At 40.4% G+C, this 23,765-nt stretch overlaps 1 protein-coding gene across 5 annotated transcripts; it reads left to right on the forward strand.

Moving 5' to 3' along the window:
* The first annotated feature begins 8,397 nt into the window (after positions 1–8,397).
* On the forward strand, positions 8,398–20,954 carry LOC306918978 (RNA-binding protein, mRNA-processing factor 2a). 5 transcript variants are annotated; one of them, XM_079496123.1, is made up of 9 exons: positions 8,398–9,074; positions 11,212–11,289; positions 12,643–12,681; positions 13,444–13,506; positions 15,154–15,304; positions 15,992–16,063; positions 16,688–16,836; positions 19,531–19,599; positions 19,819–20,954. In XM_079496123.1, the coding sequence occupies exons 1-8, from the start codon at positions 8,679–8,681 to the stop codon at positions 19,594–19,596; spliced, it is 1,014 nt and encodes a 337-aa protein (XP_079352249.1). In that variant the 5' UTR covers positions 8,398–8,678; the 3' UTR covers positions 19,597–19,599; positions 19,819–20,954. The 5 variants fall into 5 exon arrangements, with proteins under 5 accessions (XP_079352249.1, XP_079352251.1, XP_079352250.1 ...); XM_079496125.1 differs by having other exon boundaries at positions 15,992–16,051; XM_079496124.1 differs by having other exon boundaries at positions 8,400–9,065.
* Positions 20,955–23,765: the final 2,811 nt, after the last annotated feature.

Genomic DNA, 23,765 nt, shown 5'->3' on the forward strand with positions numbered 1-23,765 from the left:
ATCATTTCAATCTAAACAGATGCCACTATAGGGCCAGTAGCCCAGTACCACTTGGACTCATCTTGTGTTTCTAGCCTATACACTACATGTGTGTGTGTGTGTGTGTGTGTGTGTGTGTGTGTGTGTGTGTGTGTGTGTGTGTGTGTGTGTGTGTGTGTGTGTGTGTGTGTGTGTGTGTGTGTGTGTGTGTGTGTGTGTGTGTGTGTGTGTGTGTGTGTGTGTGTTTATACTTTCATTTATGTATACGACATGTTTGATACAGTATGTGCTGCACAAGCAACTATACTAATACGCACAAAGGACCTCGTTTTATACCTGCTGCTATTTTACTATTGATATTTTAACCATGCACCTTATATTTGACATTGCTACTACAGTATATTAGGACATTTGACATAATGATCAGGTGACCTGTGTACCTATGTACTGTACACAGGTGTATTCTATATTATTTATGCCTTTCTATCGTTCTTTCTTGAAACTGCAAATATGGCATGGGGATTGGGGACAAATATGTACAAATATGGACTTTCTTTTAACACCCGTAAATCTGCGATGTGAAAAGGTTATATCTGAATAACAGTGTATTTAGTTTGCTCATCTGGAATGTTTTTCTTGAAATTCTTTCAGTTCATAGTTTTTTCTAGAGATGTAAATCAACAAGCTCACTCTATGCTGGCACTGACGTTGTTGTCACTGGAAAATAAAGATAATAAATAACTTGTTATGGTCGACAGCCCGTGTGTGAAACCAGTGCAGTGCCTGTGTCCCACCACTAAACCCTCTGCAATCATCTTCCAGTGGAAAATAAAGAAAGGGCATGTGACAGAGCATAAGCCTGTCTGTCTGTCTGTCTGTCTGTCTGTCTGTCTGTCTGTCTGTCTGTCTGTCTGTCTGTCTGTCTGTCTGTCTGTCTGTCTTCAAGCTCTGTTCTTTTTTAATCCTTGTCCACTTGTCCAGATCTGACATGGACAAGAGATTTTTTATACAACATAAAACATGCAAAGTGATGCTATCACCTACTGTACTGCACTTATTAGTTTCAGCTCTTCCTTTCTGTTAGTCAAACACACATATGTGTATATTAGGACATAATTCCTTTAATATATAGCACATTGAGGTACCTCAAACCTGAAGTAGCCTGCTGTACATTTCTTTGATTAGCGTCATGTATTTGTGAAGAGAGAGCTATTTATTGGACAAGGTATTCATAAAGCGTCACAAAGGCATTGTGTGCCTCCTCCCCCTCCCTGGCTCTGTGTGTGTGTGTGTGTGTGTGTGTGTGTGTGTGTGTGTGTGTGTGTATATGTGTGTGTGTGTGTGTGTGTGTGTCTGTGTGTGTGTCTGTGTCTGTGTGTGTCTGTGTGTGGGTGAGAAGGCTTCAAAGTTTCCTAGGACTTCCAAATGGATGTTTGGCGCTGCCACAGAGGGCATGGGGAACACAGGGCTAAGTGCTCTAGCAGCGGGTGACGCTAACGCACTGGGACGGGCGCAGTGTGGCGTGAAGCAGAAGAGTGCTGTGCGAGGTGACTTATGGGACAATGGGGCCGCTTTTCGCAAATAAAACATGAGGCGTATCCGCAGCCTCCGAACGATACAGTCTGGTGCTTGTGTCAGGTGCTTGTGGAGAGGAAGAGGAAATGCACTCTGATCAAATGATCCGCAAACTGTTTGGGGTTTGTGCTTTTTAAAGATAATCAGGGTGTAATAAAATGGAGATTTTCTGTAACTTTGAAAGAAGAATGTATTATTGTACTATGTACTATTACTGTACCTCTTTAAAAATCACACCTGTGTGAAGTGAGGGGCGCTAATATATTGAAGTCTAACTCATGTTGATTAGGTGATGTAATGGTGATGTAAAACAAACGGTGACAAAACAAACATTAAATTATCTTTATTGTTATATGGCATTTAATGTTTGTGTCAGGGACAAGATGACGTACATTTTCCCTTCATTGTCAATGGCGTTTTTAAAACAAACATTGAACTAAAAACAAGCGCCCCTAAAGAAAAAATAAAATAAAAATTATACTGTATTTTGACCAGCAGGAATCATAATGGCTTCTACAGTATTATATAATACCACTTGACATAGAAGCTTTGTAGCCGACCTGGAATTTGGGGGTCAAGGTCAAGCAAGTTGCATGAGACAATGATAGTCCAACACACCCAACAACATGACACTACATAAAAGCTGTGATAAGCCTGATTTATTTATACTTAAATACTTAAAGTGCTGGTGTCGTGCTCAGTAAATAGCAGATCTACAAGTGTGCAATGTGTTGCAAATGTGACACGTTATGAGCTTGTATATCTGCTATTTACGCAGACAACACCAACAACAGCTCTAAAGTGTTAATTCAGATGAGAATGTATTACGAATGTAACTTAAATTAACGTGAGAGCTGTTTTACCATGATGCCCTTTCCTCAAATATCATGGCAGTTTGAATTCCTGGACTGATGTTTCTTTTAAAGATCATATTATTATATCATGTCTGATTGTGAGGAGACTCATACGGCTATAGTTAAGAGAGTATAGGAAAGATGAGCACATATGTCTTTATAAGCTGCAATCCTAATAAAGACATCGCTGTTCAATGATTGAACCACAACTCACCAAACATGTTGTGAGTGATGTCGACACTTTCACATATAAAGTTACACATTAAGTCAATTAGGGGCCCATTTTGACACTCATGAGTTAAATTAACCACTAAAAACCTTTTTTCCAGACAGCCAGCAATGGGTAGAGACACAATGGGTAGTCTCTGTGACACGTCTAGGGGCCGCAATCTGCATTCAAAGATGTTCCTAGAAGCTTTGTCATTGGTCGAAAAAGAACCCGGTCGCAATGACTAACCAATCAGGAAGTAGACAGGCAAATAATAATAATTAACAAAAAAAGGTCATTCAAATTTTGACATATTATTGCTTATAGCGGCTTTAAGCTCTATATACCTTATTGGTAGCTTTTTGGTATACATTATTTAATCATTCCTGTATTGTTACTGTTTACTACCTCTTAGGCTATGTATTATTGTTTTATTCATGTAAGCTTCAGTCATTGAAGCTAGATGTTTCTCCTTACCCATATCTGTATCTGACCTGTATTTTTTCAGCCAGTTGCTATGACAACTGGATTTCCCTCATAGGATCAAGTAAGTAAGCAAGTAGGTCGGAAAGGCTTGCTGCCGGGAGGATCGATAACATCTATCTTCTCTATACACGCCGTCGTACGACCGATCGCGAGAATAGCTGATCTACTGTACAAGCTCGCATCATGTTGTGAGCTTGTAGATATGCTGTTTTTGCTATTGAATCCTTGAAATGCAATTAAATGGGGGTTTGTGGCCCTAATGCTGGGGGTTCTTGCAATTAAGAATAGAGCTAGTAGAACCATAAAAATCTGCTCTTATGGGGTTCCCTGGTATATCTCTTCAAATGGGGGTTTGTGGGCTAATGTGTGTCGATTTGGGAATCCTTAAAGGACCACTTCACCACTTTTCAACCTATCTTCATATAATTGGTCCTCACTAATAATCATGATAAAATGGCACAATATTTTTCAACTCAGTCTGTCTCATAGGATGGCTTCCATTTTCACATTGCAACTTTTCAGGACTAGAAAGCCTGCAGTTTCTATTAGCTTGGATTCCCCATCGATGATGTCACTGGTGGACAGGTTTCTGAACTGCCCACAGCCCTCCTATGAGACACAAAAAAATTGTGCCATTTTATCATGATTATTACTGAGGACCTATTATATGAAGATAGGTTGAAAAGTGGTGAAGTGGTCCTTTAATGACATGAAAAAGTTTGAGAAACCATTAGATCATCACAGTCTAAAAGTTGAGTATTTGCACGGCAGATTTGTTTTGCTAAAGATTCAATGTTTAAAGCTCTGTGGTTTAGAAAGGGCAGGAGTCTGCATTTAAGTTTCAAGCACACACTTTGCTACTTTAAAGTTACTGTAGGGGCTATAGAGTAGCATCAATAAGATATAGTTCTCAGAACATTTACTCTATGCTATCTTTGGACATAAAAATGGATGAAACGATGGGGCAATCTTTCTATTTATGTCTTCCCCCCATCTCTCTCCCCATTTCCTGTCAGCCTACTGTCTGTCCCTCCATAAAAAAATAAAATAAAGGCGAAAGCCACAAAAAAAAACATTTAAAAAAAAAAGAAGAGGAAAGTTACAGCTTTATCTACATGAACCCTAGAAGAGTACCACAAATAGGAGATATTCAAGCTTACACATTGAATTGAACGTTGATCAACCAAATATATAGAGGCCCAATTCCATGTTAACCATGATAGATTCCTCGAAAACAACCGTCCTTTTTTTCTGGTGACTTATATTGTCCTTCTAATACGTGAGGAGACGTGTTTTTTCATTTACTGTTATCATTTGTTTAAAAAAAAAAATCTCCTCCTCCTCCATATTCCTTTCCAAAAATAAATTGAACAAATAAATTAAATCAGTAAATGACAAAAACACGGCCCCTCACGTATTAAAAGGACAATATCAGTCACCAGAAAAAAGGACAGGTGTTTTCGATGAATCTATCATGATTCAAATTGAGTTTATGTTACAGGTTTTTAATGGGTTTGTATAGGAAGAGGGTGGGGCAGCGAAAATGAATATAAAATATCTAAATACTGAATATAGCAACTTAAAAACTGTCTGACTCTGGGCTTTTTTTGTGGAATATCCCTTTAAAGGGATAATTCACTTTCAAAAACACTTTTGGTTATTTTATCTCTATTCAGGCTTATGTGAACACCCCAGTGTCAGACAGTTTTTAAGTTGCTCAACAAAAGTGGAATATCCCTTTAAGTGGTTAAATGGACTGTTAATTGGTGAGACTCTTAGAGTAAATGAACACTGAAGATGTGACTGTGTACTAGTGTGTAGTGATGTGCCGTCCTTGCTGAATAAATTACAGATCCCTCAGCAACGCAGTCAATATTTCATAGTCAGTGAGTGCTGGTGAAATGTCAAGTAATGTGGTATATGTCACACCTTCACACACACGCTCTCTTCTAATAACCCAATTTTTCTCAAATATTGTCATATCAACGACCCCAAAATTGATATGTACAAGGCCGCGGACCTCCATTAATACATGATAGTATTACTCCCCTTTACTCTACACATTCTTTCTTTTGATTTCTAACCGTTTATGTGATTATTATTTTTTTGCATAGTAGCCTACTCATTACTGTATATTTGTATGTCGTTAAATGTTCTGATGAAGTGAAAATAGAGAGGACCCATTGTTGATATCATCTCAGAGGTATTCAAAAAGTCTTAAATGGTTGCACTTTAAGCAAGTCATCTGGTCCCTGGAGGCCCTGACCCCCACTTTGAGCACCAGCGCTCTGACCTATACGCAGTATGACACCAAAGTAGTGCACAACTCTCCGCATATCAACTGCAGTTTGTTGCCATAACATGCAGCATTGATGATTTGTATATTTCAGCCACACACAGAGAGAAGTTACTTTTAAACTGCCAAAGTAATGAGGCCGAAGAATGGACTGTGTGGGAGAGACATGCAGTCAGATGGAAGAACCTCGGAGGAATGCTAGAAAACACAGCTAGCCCCCCCCCCCCCCCCCCTCTCTCTCGGTCTTTCTATATCACTCTTGCTTGCGCTCTCTTCCTCTCACTCTCACTCTTTCTCCCTGACCCTCTACCTCTCTCTTCCTCTCCCACTCTCTCACTCCTTCCACTCTCTCTTGTTCTTTCTCTCCCTGACCCTTTACATCTCTCATTCTCGTTCTCTCTTCCATGTCCACTCTCTCTCTCTCCCTCTATCTCACTCTCTCTCTCTCTCACACTCACTCCACCCTCTCTCTTCCTTCTCTCTCTCCCTGTATCTCTCTGTCTCTCTCTCCCACACCCCCCCCCCCCCTCCCCCTCTCTCTGCACAGCAGACATCAGTTGTATAAAAGGAGCTGCTGTCATTGATTGTTTTTTAGCACTACAAACGTATGGGTCACTTGCCACACAGGTTATTATTATATACACAACTGTGGTAGGTATATGGGCTACAGTACGTCCAAACACAGCATGGCATATGTCATGGGTTCCCAAAGTGGGGCCCGGGGACCCCTGGGTGTACTTGAGGGAGTTCCATGGGACTACCTAGCTCAATTAGAGATAGTTGTAGGAACCAAATGGACCCCTATGGGTCTGTAACTCTGAGAGTGTACAAATGGAACCAAATGGACTCTAACAGGTCCATTTGGTTCCATTTGTACACTCTCAGAGTTAAATTAACAGTGGTTTTACAATATAAATTGGGGTCCCAGAGATAGAAATGCCATTAAATCGGGGGTTCCGTAGCATAATGCGCGTGAAACTGGGGGGTCCATGAAATTAATGTTTCGGAATCACTGCTAGAGCCGTAAAAATCCTCCCTTATCGGGGTCACTGGCATATGTTTTCAACTGGGGGGTCCGTGGCCTAATAAATGTTGATTTGGGGTCCTTGACACGAAAAGGTTTGGGAACCACTAGTATATGTCATCAAGAAGTGCTATTATTTATTTTTCCATGGTAATTACAATTCCTGAGCTTGTAATTCCTGAGCATTATGATCCATAACCAAATGACTCAGTTCATTGCCACTGAAATAAACAAACGTAGCCTGTTATCAATATTATTGTCAACATCATTTCTCACTGGAACCCTAGCGTCCCTATTCTGGGGAAAACCTACAGTGTAGGTGAAAATAGCCTATCTACAAGCTCACAATCAATGCGTCATCGGCTATTTCCGGCAGAGATTTGGGGTAGAGTGAAAAAAGGAGGGGGCCTAGTTAGTATATAGACCCCTTTGGGACCCCAGTGAACAAACTAGAGGGTTCAAGACAAGTGGTTAATGTTTTGTTGTTGTATAACTGAAAACTGTTTTGCTCATCGTCCAGCTCGAGCACTCTGACAGTGGATGCCAAGCCAACATATAAATACCTCTCGCCATGGGACCAATATGACCTATATATATCACATTATGGTCCCAGATGAACAAAAACATATTCAACCCATGATGATAGTTAAGCAACTTCACTATTTTTAGATATTCTGTTTTTGCCAGTGCATGGGGCTCCGGTGTGTAAAGGGCTTCTTCTGTTTATTGTGTTCCTGTACAAAGTCAGGAAACTGACTGAAGCTACCATGAGGCCTCTGAGAGATCTAAGTTCTGGTTTAAGGAAACACATGCACTGCATTCTGGGAACTCTTCCAAGCCAAAGAAAACACTTTTTTTTTTACTGTCCATCCCCAAGTCAATTGCATATTTTTATTTATAATTTATTTGATTGATATTAAGTAAGGCTAGTCTGGCAAGTAATTTGAAATAATAATGATCATAATTGCATTTGTGTGTGTGTGTGTGTGTGTGTGTGTGTGTGTGTGTGTGTGTGCGCGTGCATGCGTGCATATATGACATAATAATGTTGTTTATTTATTCATATAGCCTATTTATATATATTCAATTGCAAAAAAACATTGAACAATGAAAGATTTTCTTTAATATAGGCCTACCGTATAAGCTTAAATTATCTGATTCAAACCAATACGATCTATCTATTTTTTAAGTAGGCCTATGTATATCAACATTAATGATGAAGTGAGACTAAAGCATTTTGAAACATTGTCACTGTGATTATTATTATTATTATTATTAGCACACAAGCACTATATTCCTATAAATATAGGCTATAGCATTCTATAAAATAAAGCAGCTATTGCTTTCTAGGTGCACAGAAAAAAATCATTTTTTTATGATACACAATTCATTTTGCATGCAGGTAGCTCCATCACATTTGAAATTAAAAATAAATTTGGTATCGAAATGTATGTAAGAAAATCATATCATCTAGAATTTCAATATCTGGCATCAAGGAAGGTGGTAAACAATAGGCTACATTTATCTGGACTAGGCCTATATTAACAAAGCTGTTCATTAAAAAAAAATACGAACAGCTAAAACTGTCTTCACCCTTTGACAAATATTTCTTCTTTCCTCCCCCATAAAACAAATGTTTTTATTAATCCCAGGGTTGTATATTTAAATTAACAGTTTTAGTTGTCATCTGTGGTTATTAAATTGTGACAAACACATGGGGTTACGACAAAAAAGGCCATCTGTCTTTCCCCCCCATTTTTTTTAATGCAGGTTTTATGAAAAGTGTTCTTTCTTTGGGGAGGTTCTCTTTTTAGAAGAAGCGGTGATGTAGTTCCGAAGTGGGCCGGCTTTCACAGCAGCTGAGGCGGATCTGGCCTTTGATTACAGCACACACAACACGCACGCACACACACACACACAGCAGAACATAATTGATGACCTAATTGAGTAGCGGGCTGCGAGCGGAGGGGGGACGGACGGACGGACGCAACACACCAATAGACGCTCACATGAAAAAGTTCCACTCGGGATGTTCTTTCTTCTCACACAAGCATTTCAGCACAACATTGATGTGAGGCAGAGATCTTGACGCACCGTCCACTTCTTCCTCCACACACACACAACACCACCACACCACTCTTTTTCACCCACTGCGCACAGTGCACACACGACACCCATTATATATATATCCACTCTTTTTCCCTTCACCTTTTTTTTTAGTTTAGTTTAATATTCGCCTCCCCCCAATTTTTATGAATGATTCTCAACAACTTTATCTCGTCGACGTTGTTGCTGGAGTCTGCTGCTGCAGAGATACCACCACCACCTCCTGCTCTTTTTCCACGAACTACCAGCACTCACCACCTCGGCACCACGTCCCTGCTCAAGTTCAGGCGGCACCAGGAGTTCCTCTGCAGCTACAGCAGCAGCAACAAGCGCACCGGCGGTTCAACTTGTTCTTCTGCCGGGGGGAAATATCCACCACCGACCAGGAGAAGTTATAATAGTGCCACTGTCCACCACCCTTGTTTCACAACGTCCTCAGCAGCAGCAGCCGTGGCAGAATCAACTCTCAGCAGCACCATGAGCCTCAAGTCTGACACCGAGCCGAATAACAACAACGTCGTCTCCATTGAAGAGGAGGTAATTAAGGTCATTTAGTTTTCGTTTTCTTTTATATAGATATATATATTAAAACAAATGAGTTGTGTGTGCTTTTCTTTTTAAGCGAGACACCCACAGACCGTCGTATGCGCATGGTCTCGGAATTTGGTTCTATAAGTATCTTGTTAAAACTTCAAAGCCACAAAAAACGCCGTCAGTGTTTTGTACGACTATAAATTCAGACTTTCATATTAGGCTAATACGTTTTGTCCGTAATTGCGTTGTAATGAAGGCTTATTGGCGTTTTGCTTTGTTCGTCATTGACTTGAGTGGATTTATTATAAGATTAAGCCGCACAAATCTCGGCTTTTTTCTTGTCACCTGTCAATTTACACGCGTGTGTTTTTAATTTGTGTAAATTGTGAGCTAATTATCAACCAACCTATAGCTCTGTAAATCTCTCTTGTCCTTTTTAAAAGGTTAAAAATTGAAGGTAAATTCTAAATGTTTTTGGACACATGACAGGCTGTTGAGGATTAACAATTAACGGAGCTGGTTCATTTGTAGGCCGCCCCTCTGGGGAATGAAAAGTCACATCACATTACCTGCCAGAAGACTAACCTTTTTTTCCCCTTTACTTTACAGTTTTTATGTCTAACAAATTGTATATTTTGGTTTGACATTAGGCTACCTAAACAATGGCTTGGCTGCATTTGTAAAAAGCAGCCTTTTAATAAATGGTCTTGGCTTTCCCTAAAATCTATAATTTCCACAATTTCCTAGTCCAATTTTTTTTAATTTCAAATAAAGGACTTAGTTTTACTAAATGGGGTCTACGTTGTCTAGATTCACTGTCTTAAAAATAGTGATATTTCAGGATGACTAATGATCCTGAATGCCTTATCAGGCATTTCACCTTTTTTGAGATAACAGACTTGTATTAATTATCTGTTGACAATATCCAGAATGACTGGATTAAACGACCATACCATATATTTTTTACATTGATCATTCACAGCAATTCATTTTGAAAAGGCATGGAAAAACACTAACAAAGCTATGTACAGCTAATTCACACCTTTGGAACTTCACTGTGCTATTTATTTTATAAGTGCTGGTGCTGCATTTCAATCTCTTAATTTTAGCTGTGTTTTAGTGATGCTGAGTTTTAGTTGATGGCACAAAAATCAAGCGCTTTCTGTGTCATTTATTGAAAGGGGGGGGGGACACATAATGGCCCAATGACATAATGGCCCAAGTTTGGTATTGTCCTTTTTAGGATCTGTCTAGATCCTTTTTCTGTGAGACAATTAGGCTACACACAACCAACATAAATCTGTGACAATGTAGCCTTATTTGGTCAAATGTGCATACACTCAGAGTTAATCACTGAGGAGTTTGTTTGATATGGCCTTTTTTCCCTTCAAACTGTATACATTTTTTTACACCTTACTGTTAATGCACTTGGAGAAGTCACGCCCTTCCTTGGGCCATTCCTTTCTTTTTCCATGTGGCAATTATTACACGCACTGTAGCAAGAGAAGTCAGCGGACCGATTATAGCAACTCCATTGAGTTTGTGTCAAGCCGTCCAGTCGTGTACATGCTGACTTTTAAAAAGGACAAGAGAACGGCTGCTGTGCACCACCTGAAACATGCGGAGGAACAACCAAACCCACCAGCGGGGTCGAGGCTGTGGGTCAAAGGAAGGAAATGGTGTCACGCTGTGCCCTGTTGTCCAGGGCGCTGTTCCTCTGGCAGCCTATTGTGTTGTGGGGCCTGGCCTCCCCGTTGAGTGGGAACTAAGTCTTGTTTGTTTATATTCTGTCGTACAATGGTGTCGCAGGCGTCGCAGCTTGGTAGTTCTTTTTTTTTTTCAGAGGAAGAGCATTTTATTTTAGGTTTATTTTAAGATTATACCATATTAATTTATATTCAATTTACTTGAGACCTACAGAAAAAATGAGACTTGGGGCCGGCGAGGACCTTAATGGCATGTAAAAATGGTTCTTATGGATAATGCCAATATTTTTACTATGTTGGGGGAAAAAACAGAACTTTTCCCATTTATAAACTTGTCACAGAACTCCGGAAGATGTGGCTTTAGATGGTCCATTTCATGATCAAATTTGTACATAAGACTGTTGTCTTAAAGTGTCTTTTTTTTCTTTTCTCAATTGTTGCAGGTACGCACGCTGTTTGTCAGTGGCCTACCAGTAGACATCAAACCACGAGAACTTTATCTCCTCTTCAGACCGTTCAAGGTAAGTGTTAGCAGGCTCCATTACAATGACGTGTTTTCATGAGACTATACTAAAAATTATCGCTGACGTCATTCCTTGAAGTATACAAGTAGTCTACATAATGGAGGTTTGTTTGTATACACAGTAAAATCCCGTTAACTTTATCAATCTAACTCCCGAGTGTACAAATGTAACCAAATTGACCCTTTTAAAGGTCCATTTGGTTACATTTGTACACTCTTGGAGTTAAACTAACACTAAGGGTTTTGACTGTGTATGGTAATGAGGCCATGCCATTGTTCATCCATGGCTGGTGTTTGTGACTGGACTCATCGAATTCCATAAACACTCCTAACTAAACCAAATTGGAAGTGGTATCATCCCGCATGGATGAGCTTGTGGAATGTGTAAATGAGTAGCCCTTGCGATTGGCCAACCGTACCTCCCTGTGACCTAGCTTGCCTCTCAGGGAAAAACAGTTCATGCCTCCATTTGCTTTCACACATTTATTATAGAGCTGCACTCAAATGTCTTGTTGCCAAAGTAATGCCCCAGTCTATACTGTCGCCCACTGGTGTCGCTTGCCGACAAGCGGCTTTTTTTTGGTATGTGACACTGTCGTGCGATGGGAGTAGGCCTATAAATTAAGTCCTAAAACCTGTGTAAAACTTTGAATCTGTTGTTCAGTAAAGTGTGCAATTTGTTTAAATCTGGCTTTCAGTTTATCTGGTGTCAAGTAAGTTAAGTCATCGTGATGGTTAAAACTGTCAGATTTGGCTTAGCAGTTTTCACCAGGAGGCTCTCGTTCGTTGTTTGTATGTGTACTTGGCAAAGCCACATTAGTGTTTTTGTTAATGTTCTTTACCTCTTATGATTCTATGTTGAAGACTCTGAAGCAGTCTGGTTTGGATTGTGTTCCTAAAGACACAGCCGGGGAAAGTTGTTTAATTTTCCATGGTTGTAAATCAGGATTAGGAGCGATCCCATCTATCAATGAACTCTGAGGCACAACTCCCCTTCTCTTTCCCAGCAAGCTGCTCGTGTTGTAACCAGTCTTTATTCTGTCTACACTTGGTGTAAAGCAATGGCTTTATTTGGAAGTTATGCATATTCATTGTAAACTAAATCTACAGTCATTTGCAACCTTATATATGTGTTCTGAGGTTTTTAAGCAAATCAGTGAAAGCTAATTTTTTTACACATACTGCTAGTAGTTGTAAATTCTCCTTTTTACCATAAATGGTTAAGCACAACCTATGCTGCATGTGCGTTCATGACGAGCTAGCAGAGTGCCTCAACGTGCACACGATGCAGGTGCATGGCTAGCTTCATGTGACTCCATGTTGGATAATTGGCTATATTTCCTCTCCACAGGGTTATGAAGGGTCACTGATTAAGTTAACATCAAAACAGGTGAGGATTTTCTCTTGTCAGTTGACTAACACTATATTCAGTCCATAATTATGCACTTAATGGTGCTAGGCTTTGAAGTTATCAAATTATTTGGGTTGTTTTGATTCCCCCCCTCAATGAAACTGTAAAATATCTTCATGCATCTGCTTGTGGATGGTCATATTCACACTGTTGCATTGTAAGCTTGTAGATTAGCTATCTAAACATATACGATGAATTTGGTAAAAATGATTATGGGCACAATACGATTTTGTTATCGGGATAATCTTTGACCCAATACCTTGATAGATACTTTATTTGTTCGCCCAGCCCTATAAGGAATGTAAGCTGTTAACACATTGAGAGCCCACGCAAAACTGCCCAAAATCACTTTCACCTAGAAAATCCATTCACATTTTTTATAATTCAGCTGACTGTGGAGACACATGCTGGAACTTTTTACTTTGAAATGTTTTATAGTTTCTGAGTTATTTAATTTAAACGCCAAATGCATTCTCAATGGCGAAAACACAAACTTTGGCACCACATGTTAAAAAAAAAAAAAGTGTTTTGATTTTTCTGATTTTTTTTTTAATAAAATAAATAAATATGTATATATATATATATATATATATATATATATTTTTGTTTTTGTTTTCAAAGACGTCCACAGACGTCTTGGGCTATGCGCGTGCGGTAATACCCAGGACGTCCACAGACGTTTTGGGCACAATGTGTTAACTGTTGAAGGTCAGTGATGTGTACGCTCTTCTCTTCTTCCAGCCTGTTGGGTTTGTAACCTTTGACAGTCGATCTGGAGCCGAAGCAGCGAAAAATGCTTTAAATGTAAGCATCCATCAATTCACAACACTGTCAACTATAGGCTGCTGTTTCTGATGGTTTTACTGTTCTTTTTTGTTTATTTCTTGTAACATAGCTTGTATTTGACATTTCTTTTTGTCCTTTTCTCAAAACAGAAAGACACTGCAAAATGATGAGTGTTACAATTGTTTGAGTTAAAACTGGTAGAGTTTAACTCAGGATTTTGCAGTGAATCTATGGGAATTAGTTTAAGATATCACTGAATAAACCAATCCATTAACAGTTTCTCAAAGCCAACCCATTTTGTCTTTTACAATTCAAGGGCAGGGCCTTTTCGGACACAGACCAGAGTCCTGTAGGCTTACGGTAGTTTAACTTTGACCTTTGACCTTGGTTCACATCCCGTCCTAAAGTCTGGTATAGCCTTCCTCATTTGCATATCACTGCTTTAACTGTAACACATGTTAACTTAATAGCCACATTGGTAGAATTTACACTGTCTTCTGTAGTAACCCCGTTTAATTCTGTTCACCAAGTAGCCCACATTGGCAGTTATCTAACACCTCTCTCTGTTGTAGTAGCTAGCGCATCACTTCTTAGATACACCAGCAGTCACACACGACACAAACACAGAAAACACACACCGAAGTACTAGGCTACTCACCTGCATGTGGGCACAATGCTTAGGGCACAGAACACACACAGCAGCGCCAAACCACCAGAAAAGTATTATGCGCCCAGCAAAATTCTGAGCGTTCCTTTAGAAGTAGGGTAAGTGATTTGTTTTATTTTAATAAAAGGTTTAAGCACTATATTCTGATGGTACTCCTTGCTATAGTGTGTTTCAGTAACAGGAGTTTCCCTGTCTCCAACTCTTTAATAAACGGAATACATTTTCAGGTCAGTTGCCACTCAGGAAAGGGTACCATTTATCAGCTTCCATTTATAGTTTTCCAGTTCAAAATGTTTTGTCCAATTACACTTATTGTTGTTTTGGTTTTTTTCCTGATTGGATACAGACCTGGAAAAATGCATTTTCTGCATACTAAAGAGCTGGGGAGAACGGGTAGACTCCTGTTACTGAGCAAACATTGTACATGATCTATCAGCAAGTACTATCAGAATATGGAGCTATTTAACACTTATTTAAACAAAAATATCACATAACCCTACATAACTCTTGACAGTGGGGAAAAAAATGGACTCTTCACTCACAGGTCCATTTTCTTTCCACTCAAGAGTTAAAGGAGCACTCTGGATGTTGCTGTGGCTTGAGCCCTGCTCCTCATCTCCTTTCCTTCCTGACCGGTGGATCAACGTGTTGATGCTTTGTACCTCCCAGTGGTGTGGAACCGCTTATCTGTTCTGGTCATGAAGCCAAAAGAGATAACAAGCATGTTCAAACGCTCCTACAACGTATCCTTCAGTCTATCCCACTTTTTTCCCTTTCTAATTTACGATCATGACTGATCTCAACATAATTTGTTTGAAAGGCATAACGTTTGACAGAACTACACAATAACTCGGGAGTGTGAAGGATGCATTGTGAGTGTTTAAACGGGGCTAAAGGAACAAGGCCATGTATAGTCCTGAGGTTTTCAAACTCAGTCCACCTCCCTTTAAAACATATTCTGTACCCCCACCCCTCCGTCTCCCCCCCCCCCCTCGCAGGGTGTCCGTTTTGATCCCGAAAGCCCTCAGACCCTGCGCTTAGAGTTTGCTAAAGCCAACACGAAGATGGCAAAGAGTAAGCTGATGGCTACACCGAACCCCACAAATATCCACCCTGCTCTAGGAGCTCACTTCATTGCACGGGACCCATGTAAGTTGTACGGCTGCACGGCTCCTAGACTGTTATCCACTCTCTCACCCAGGCAGCGCCGTTCCTCCCTTCGCCTTTTGGGGTTAAAGGAGAACTTTGCCATGTATTGAGGAAAATGGACACTTCCCAACCAATGCGTCCTGCACGTCCACACACTTGGGAAAACCCGGTGTAGTGTCTAATATTGTTTAAAGCAGAGTCTGGTGAGGGCCAGATGGGAGAGTTGAATATAGATGTTGAGTAGCATCAGAGAAATCACAGAATGGCACAATGGATAATGTAGAGAGGGAAATGTCCAGAAACCAGCTGGGCAGCCTGCTGTACATTTAATAGAAAAATCAGACCTGTCTGAAGCGAGTGGTGCAACAGTTCCCCCTGTTGGTACCCTAAACATACGGACATGGGGACGGACGGACATTGCTGGTTCTGGGAGTGGTTGCACCACTCTAAGGTGTGCCATGCAAGGTAGCTCTCGAGATGCGGGGTGCTTTGGGAAGTGTCACATTCTCACATGTCCTCACAATAGAATGGTTAGGATTGATGATAAATATTGGCATGATTCCTCTTTAACACAAACTTGTGGGTAAATGTAATGTGGGCGTGAAGGGGAGCAATATGCTGAAGAAAATAACTAACTTCACTCTTCACATGCATGCATCATCTCTGACTGCCTCTTGTTCCGTATAGGGCTAGTTTCAAATTCCTCGCTGCCATGGACAAATTCTGCCCACATCTGCAATTCCTGGGGCAAGTTTAAAAGTAATGATGTGAACTTTTCAGAGGTGGTTTGTTGTGTCGTTACAAAACTGTAGGTGGCGTTTGTTTTCGTTTCTAAGCCTACAGTATGTACTGAAGATGGGAAAGCCCTATTGTATACACAGAAGGACTACTTTATTTAAAGTCTTAACTGTGTAATGCGTTTTTTTTAATATTTTTGTTGGCACCTCTGGTAGCTCCGCTCCGTTGGCTGTTTGAACTAAACACATTTATGTGAAATGGTTGTGATACCGGTGAAAGATATGTTTTTAAATGGTGACTTTAATTTCTCTATTATACTTCCTAGATCAACATCTTTTGTAAAGTCTGATACAGTCATCTGTGCCAGTAAGGCCCCCAGTGGCACCAGTTAATAATCTGACCATGACTCTATAAACTGAAAAAATGTAGAATTTATGAACTGGGACATTTTGAATACTTCAAAAATGTAAACTGCACGTGGTACAGACGGACTAAGGCTAAAAGGATAACTCGCCAAAAGTCCTGGGTACTTGTTTCCATTCTGGTCCTATGTATTTAATTCATCAACACGGCATACAAGAAAAAAGACTTGTCAACAAATACAAAACACAATGATCTCATCCTTCTCCACTTGATGACCCCCAGATGACCTGACAGGGGCAGCACTGATCCCGGCGTCCCCAGACGCCTGGACCCCCTACCCTCTGTACACCACGGAGCTCGCCCCTGGCCTGCCCCACGCCGCCTTCACCTACCCGGCCGCTGCAGCCGCCGCAGCAGCCCTCCATGCCCAGGTGAGGGACCAACCGTTGTGTCTCATCTTTTCCTTTTCAATTTCCTTTAAACCACCTAAACCCTCCAGACTTGAAGGTGAAAACAGTGCTGTACTGTGCTTTTTTTTTTTTTTCTTAATCTGCAACAAATCTTTTCACTGAAAATAGCTGATCTACATGCAAGCGTTCTAGGGTGAATGAGAAAATAAGACTATGATTAATCCATTCATCATGAACTAAGCTCTGATGAGTCATCGGAGCTGAGTCATCGGAGCTTAGTTTTCATTTAGTTTTTCATCGGCGATGACTAAGACTAAATATACTGACAATTTCGTCAACTAAAATGTTGAGAAGGGACTAGTGGACAAGAGATCCAGTATTAGTCATTTTACACTTGGTTGCATGCTGAAAATAGCAGATCTACAAGCTCACAACGTGTCTCGCTGCGACACGTGAGCTTGTAGATCGGCTATTTTCAGCAAGTGTAAAAACAGTCAATTCGATGGCATCAAGGCCCACCAAAATACATTTTAGTCGACTAAATCAACTCTAGATTTAGTCGACTAAAATCTTATGATATTTAGTAGACTAAAACTAGACTAACACTAAAACATTCCAGGTGACTGAAACTAAACGAACTATTGAAGAAACTATGACAAACTAAAATCAAAATCAATATTTTTTTCCTGAACAGTGTGGTTTGGATTGTTTCCGAATGAAATGCCAGCAGTGACAAGTTGCAGAGTGTTCTGTGCAGCACTGTGTACATCAGCCGTTTGAAAAATGTTAAACTTTGGGCTTATGAATGTCTGTTTTTCACATTGTTTTCAGCAGGGTGATCTAAGGCCTGTGTCTTTGAAGTAAAATCAGACCTGTCTGAAGTGAGTGGTGCAACAGCACCCCCTGTTGGTACCCTAAACATGCATAGACGGACATAGGGAGGGACAGACATTGCTCTACTGTAGGAGTGGTTGCACCACTCAAAAAAAAACATGGCTGTAGTCGTGCAAGAGGAATACTGGATAGAAAAATTGGATTTGTTTTTGACTGAATACAGAAATGTAAACGGCACATTGTACAGTCAGGAAGACCTTAAAGCTAAAAGGATACAACAAATGTCCTGGGGACTAGTTTTCATTTTGGTCTTATATAATTCAATTCATCAATGTTCCAAAAAATTCGTTTGACTTGGCTTGAAAGAAGCGATAGATCCTATCCACACCCTCTGTTATGAAATGAGAACAATTTGACAATGTGTTCTAGAAAAGTAACAACATGGGACATTCTTTCAGCCCCAAGTAGAATTCGTCACTTCATTGAATGAGCACGTATAGAATCCTCAGCAGATGGAAAGGAAGTAGTCACAGGAAGTGCTTCCATTGTCAACTAATTGTTGTCTAGATCTTAGTAATGCTAACCAATGTTCTCTGCGAACCCTTTTTCAATAAACAATAGCAATGGAAAATATTTCTCCCTTTTGGGTCAGTGGAAGTTCATTGCTGAGCTAACTTCCTCCTGCAACATATGAAACACAGCGATGGGGAGGGAGGGAGTACCGCGCAGCAGAGTAGGCGGTTATTATGTAGCCTATTTTTCCCGGAGGATAGAGGGTGAAGGAATGCAAGGTATTTATTTGCTGGGAGAGTTGTGATGGCCATCTCTGGAGGTGCCAACTTGCTGTCCACGACATGTCCCCCTCCAATGGAATATAAGCTCTATGTAGCCAATGTACAAAGGTGTACATGGGGGGGGGGGGGGGGGGGGGCTGCTAATTGCAATCTGATGATTGATCCCTAAAATACTGCAAGTTTTCTTCCCACTGATGCTGTCTGTTATAGATGCATGACTGCTGTGTCCCGCGTTTGTCAGACTGTATATTGCCGCTTTAGGGCAGAAACCTTGTATCTCCATACTTGTAAATTACTGGCTTATTTTATAATTCATACGACCGTCTTCGTACACACATATTGATGTGTTGAGCTGCTGCTTGTAGATCTGCTGTTTTTGAAACATTTAGATAATTGTCGCCTATAAAACTGCCCAATCTATGGATGTAATGCATATTGAAAGTGGTTAAATCCGTCCTTGGGTTTCACGAAGAACAAGAGCTTGTGATTGAATGACTACATTGTGTTCATTGGAACACGGGCTATTTTTTTTTCCCCCTGGGAAGCAACTGTTTTGGACATACAACGGAGACTATCAGACTAATATTTCTATAACTATAAACCTTCTACATTATAGTTTATCCTTGTAATTACTTCAACCTCTTTGCATCTTTTTAATTCAAGACTGTGTGGGGAAATGGCCCCCAGGTGGTAATGCATGGTACTTCATGGTTTAGTAATTTATGGATTGGATGTATTGCGGGATGGGTGGGGGCGGACTGTCATTTTGTCACTGCCGCCCTGTGCAAATGTTTAACACGGAGGTCGTTAAGACCACTCACCGTTTCCATGCCTGTTAATTACTCTGGGACTAATTGTCCTCATGGCGGAGCTGTGACCCACATTCTCAGGCCTAAATGGACTGTTCCTACTTCCTTCAAAGGCATTCCTGCATCTTTTTAACCACTGAAGTCCTGTGTACTTGGACGTATGACAAGTAGGGGAAAATGGACCATCTACAAGCTCACAATGCATCACAATGTGTTGTAAGCTTGTAGAGCTATTTCTTTTATTCTATTAAGTAAATTACTTTGTTTTGTCTTTGCAGATGCGCTGGTACCCCACACCCTCTGAGACATCCCAGCCTGGATGGAAATCCCGGCAGTTTTGTTAGAATGTGAGTAACCGTTTTATTTCTGCCAATCTGATTGTTATGCAAGCTGAAAACTCCCCCATTTATCAAGTTGTATTAATTATGATGTTCACACAGAAAATGACACACTTTGTTTTCATAGTCAGCAGTTATGATGAATCAAAATTTCTCGATGAGAAACACCGATGTGATGTTGGCTTAAAATAAATTGGAACCCCCCCCCCCCCCCCTTTTATTTCCCAGGACTCCATGGAAATGACGCCTTCCTCCAGCTGAAGTGAGGTTTACCAAGTTCTTTGTTTAATTTAATCAGGTTTATTTAATGGACAATTGTGCATTACAAACATACAGTATTTATATGTCCTCTCTGGGTTATCCTGGAGGGGAGCCAGCTGAAACTAACTTGGCTGTGGAGAGACTGAGCTTAGGATTCCTCTTTTGGCAACTATTTGCGGTACCGTCTTATATAGCACTTCAAAACAAAACCTCGGGCAAAGTAAACGATCGATGGATAATTGCTGGGGAAAACATGTCCTGTTGAAGCTGTCCATTCTTAAGCTAGTCCTTCCATGGACTATTGTTGTGGCTCTGTGGAGGCTTTAGGAGAGTCGAGTCATTGCATGTTGAAGTCGTTTTTTGGCATGAATTTAGAACACAGAGTTCTGTGTATGTACCCTAATTTACTTAGTGTTTGTGTTGCTTCTTTACCTTTGGCCTAGATGATGAAGTTTAGTTTTCCTGTAGAACCCGGTCGTTACCTCTGTGAAAGCTAGGCTGTTGTGTAAATGGCTTATCTTGCATGGACCCTTGTGAATGCATCCCCATGTTCAGATGACAGTCCCTTACCCCTTAAACCTGACCATATCAATATGTATTATTTGAGCAAAGAACGAGTACAAGTATTTTTGTACTTTTTGCGTAATGTATATTTATGCATTTATTTTTGTGCAACTAAATAATGAACTTGTATTAAGTTGGATGTTTAGTCTCATGTGTTTTTGGTGTTCTTTTTGATCCTATAATCCTGTTGAAGTAGTTTAAAAAAGAGAAAAAAAAGTGCAATTGTATTTGTTTTGAAAGGGGAAGGTGTATCTGTCAATAAAATAAAGAAGTGACGAAGTGTTCTGAACGTGGCTTGTGCCATCCTGACTGCTAAAATGAGATTGCTGTATAACGCTGATCTTTCAGAATGTGAAACTGGACTACAAACGTTTAAGGCTTGTTTTTTTTGTGTGGGGCCATTATTGAAATGGGAAGCAGGATTTAGAGTGATGGAGGAATTTAAGTTTGTGGTTTAGAAAAATATTTGTCTTTATATCTGCTGTGCATAAGATGTACAAATATTCCCATCTTATGAATAAAAGAAGCAAGTGAATGCATTCCTGCGTGTGATCTGTCTACATAACTAATTCACTGATTTGGACATATTTGTCATACAGGTATATGTACACTTAAAGGTATATTCAGTGATTTCACTTAATTAAAATATCACTCAGATTCAGATAATCCTCACTATAGAGTGTGCTGACCATATAAGGAGAGCAGGGAAAAGTTATATAATACAGATTGGACAAAATTATTAATTCATATAGTTTCATGGTTCCCCCTTAAATAAACCCTTGATACTGCATCCCCCAGTGGTCCATTACTGTATATCTACTCCATTCCCAATTTGTAGACTGGTTTTGAGCTTGTAGATTGTCGTTTGCACTCAACAGACTAGAAGATCAACTATTGACAGATTTAGTGTGGGGGTTAGTAGGGGATGGCAAATTAGTTGGCCTAGAGTTGGCCCTGTACTTGGACCAAGTCTAGGGCGTGTAAGTCAAAGCCTAATTTATGCTTTGGTTTAAAGTGTGCCCTTGCTTGCAATTACTTATTTTTATCTTGGAGAAAATGTGTCGTTTTTGTTTGCCAACATGACACGACATTTTCTGAAGCATAAACTAGTCTGCATTTGTAGATATCGCATGTCAATAATTCATGGCTGTTCATTTGGAATGCAGCGTCGCATTAGTGTCTGCTTGCATCATGAGTGGACCTGACCTCCACACTCCAGCCTCATAACGCTGGTAAGCTGTTCCGCTCAGCCAACCATGATGCTCTCTCAAGGGAGTCCTTTAAGTGGCCCTTTAAAGTGGCCCCTCTCAATCTGACCAGCTGCTTAATTACAGTGGGGGTGGAGAGGTGGCTGCTTTGGGGGCTGTCTATGAACTTATGGTCTACTGAATATATTGAACTTGATTCTTTGTTGCCCAATTAGCTGAAAAGGTGTTCAGAAAAAAAAATCTTGCAGTTTCAGGCCCATCGTACGACTGAAATGTAATATTTACATTTCAGTGACTCGGCACCAAAACAAGACTTGCTACAATTATAAATAAATAAAATGCATACATACACAGACTGGTATCATACCTATGGAGCCCCTGAGTGGCCAAAATAAATCTCATTTGAATGGGATATCTCGTTTAAACGAGAATATCTCATTCAATCGATAATTTATTTTTCTTCCCATGGCCACTCAGGGCCTCGGTACGTAGATACATTCTGGTTGATACGTTGCTTGCGGAGTTAGTTCAGTCAGATATACTCGAGGGGTTTCTTGCTGTGCTCAAGGGTCCATACATATACTCGAGGGGTTAATATTCTGCATTACTATGTCGGTGTATAGTACCGTGTGTGCAAGACCCACATATCATTCGCTGACCAATGAGTCAGCTGACCAATTGGGCGGGGTATTTAAGCTCACCTAGACTGCTTGCTTCTTCCTGCCTTCCTTCTGCATATGGTTCCTTGTTGTGATGTTTGCTCCCACCGCCACCCCAGCACCACTGGTGGGCTCTGCTATTTCTGTTCCCCATGGGGGGTTGTTATTGTATATATATCTCCCTGCTCTTAATGGTTAATTTTGCCGAGCAGGGAGAAAAATGTAGCAGAGCCGAACGCCAAGATAAATTATTATATGCACACTATTCTCATTCTAATAAATATTGGTTAAATCTATTTTTGTGGCTAATCCACTCCACACTTTTAAAAGCCCAGAGAGGTTTAACTACAGTGGTTACATGGCTATTAAACTATATGAATATCAAACATCAAGACAGTACAAGGTAGCTGTACTTTTAATGGCAATATACAGTAGTAGTAGGGAAGGGAAATTCACTGATTCTGCATGCCGCTATGCAGTATTTCATTAATATGTACTACTGATCTGGCAGAATGGTCACATGTGACTATTCTCCATATCAAAGTCAGTGTTCGATTACAAAAAGAGATTTGGATCAGACTAAATAATTATAATATACATATTTTCTCTTGCTTTCATAGATCAATCAATGCTTTATTTCAGACCCAGGGAGATCCATATCACAAGAGTAAAAAAAACATATAAAACATTACAAATCACACAGTACAGTACAAAAAAATAAATACAAGAGTGTGTGTGTGGGGGGGGGGGGGGGGGGGCAAGATTATTGGAATCGGTATTTCATCTTCACAAAGGGGCCACCGTATAACATTACTTTCAGAATGATGAGTAGAATTGACGGGAAATCAATAAGACGTGCTTGGATGAGGGTGGTATGGATTCAAAGGATGAACACTGTCATTTGCTTTATCTACAGTACCTGTATTCCTTTTTCAAAGAAAGTAGGCACTCTACTCATGCATGCATTTAAATGGATAAAGGATCAAGCAGGGTTGGCCAGTGATTCCCAACCTTTTTAGCTCAAGACCCAAAAGAGAAATGTGATGTCTCCCCGGGAGACATCACTTTTTTTTTTTTACTCTGTCCCAACTCTGTCTCCCCAGTGCCAGTGTCCCGCCAGTGCCTCCACAGAGCCTCCCCAGTGTCCCCACAGTGCCTCCCCAATGGACCCCAAGTGCCTCCACAGTGTCCCCACTGTCCCCCCAGTGCCTCCACAGTGTCTCCTCAATTTTTGGGACAGAGTAAAAAAAAATCCTGCTTGGGGCACCAGATTGCTCAGGACCGGCCCTGATGTACTTGAGTACAATTCTGAGGTATTTTTGAGGGGTGCTAGCCCCTCCTATGTCCAGCTTTGAGGGTTTGTGTAAACACACATTGAAGACTAAAGTGAGGACGCAAATTGTGACTGGACAGAATGAGATGATGTATGATGATAAGAGCCCCCTCACTTCACACGGCCCCGGGGTGAGGGTGCACAATTAAG

This window comes from Electrona antarctica (genome assembly GCF_951216825.1).
Source record: "Electrona antarctica genome assembly, chromosome: 3".
NCBI classification, from domain to species: Eukaryota; Metazoa; Chordata; class Actinopteri; order Myctophiformes; family Myctophidae; genus Electrona; species Electrona antarctica.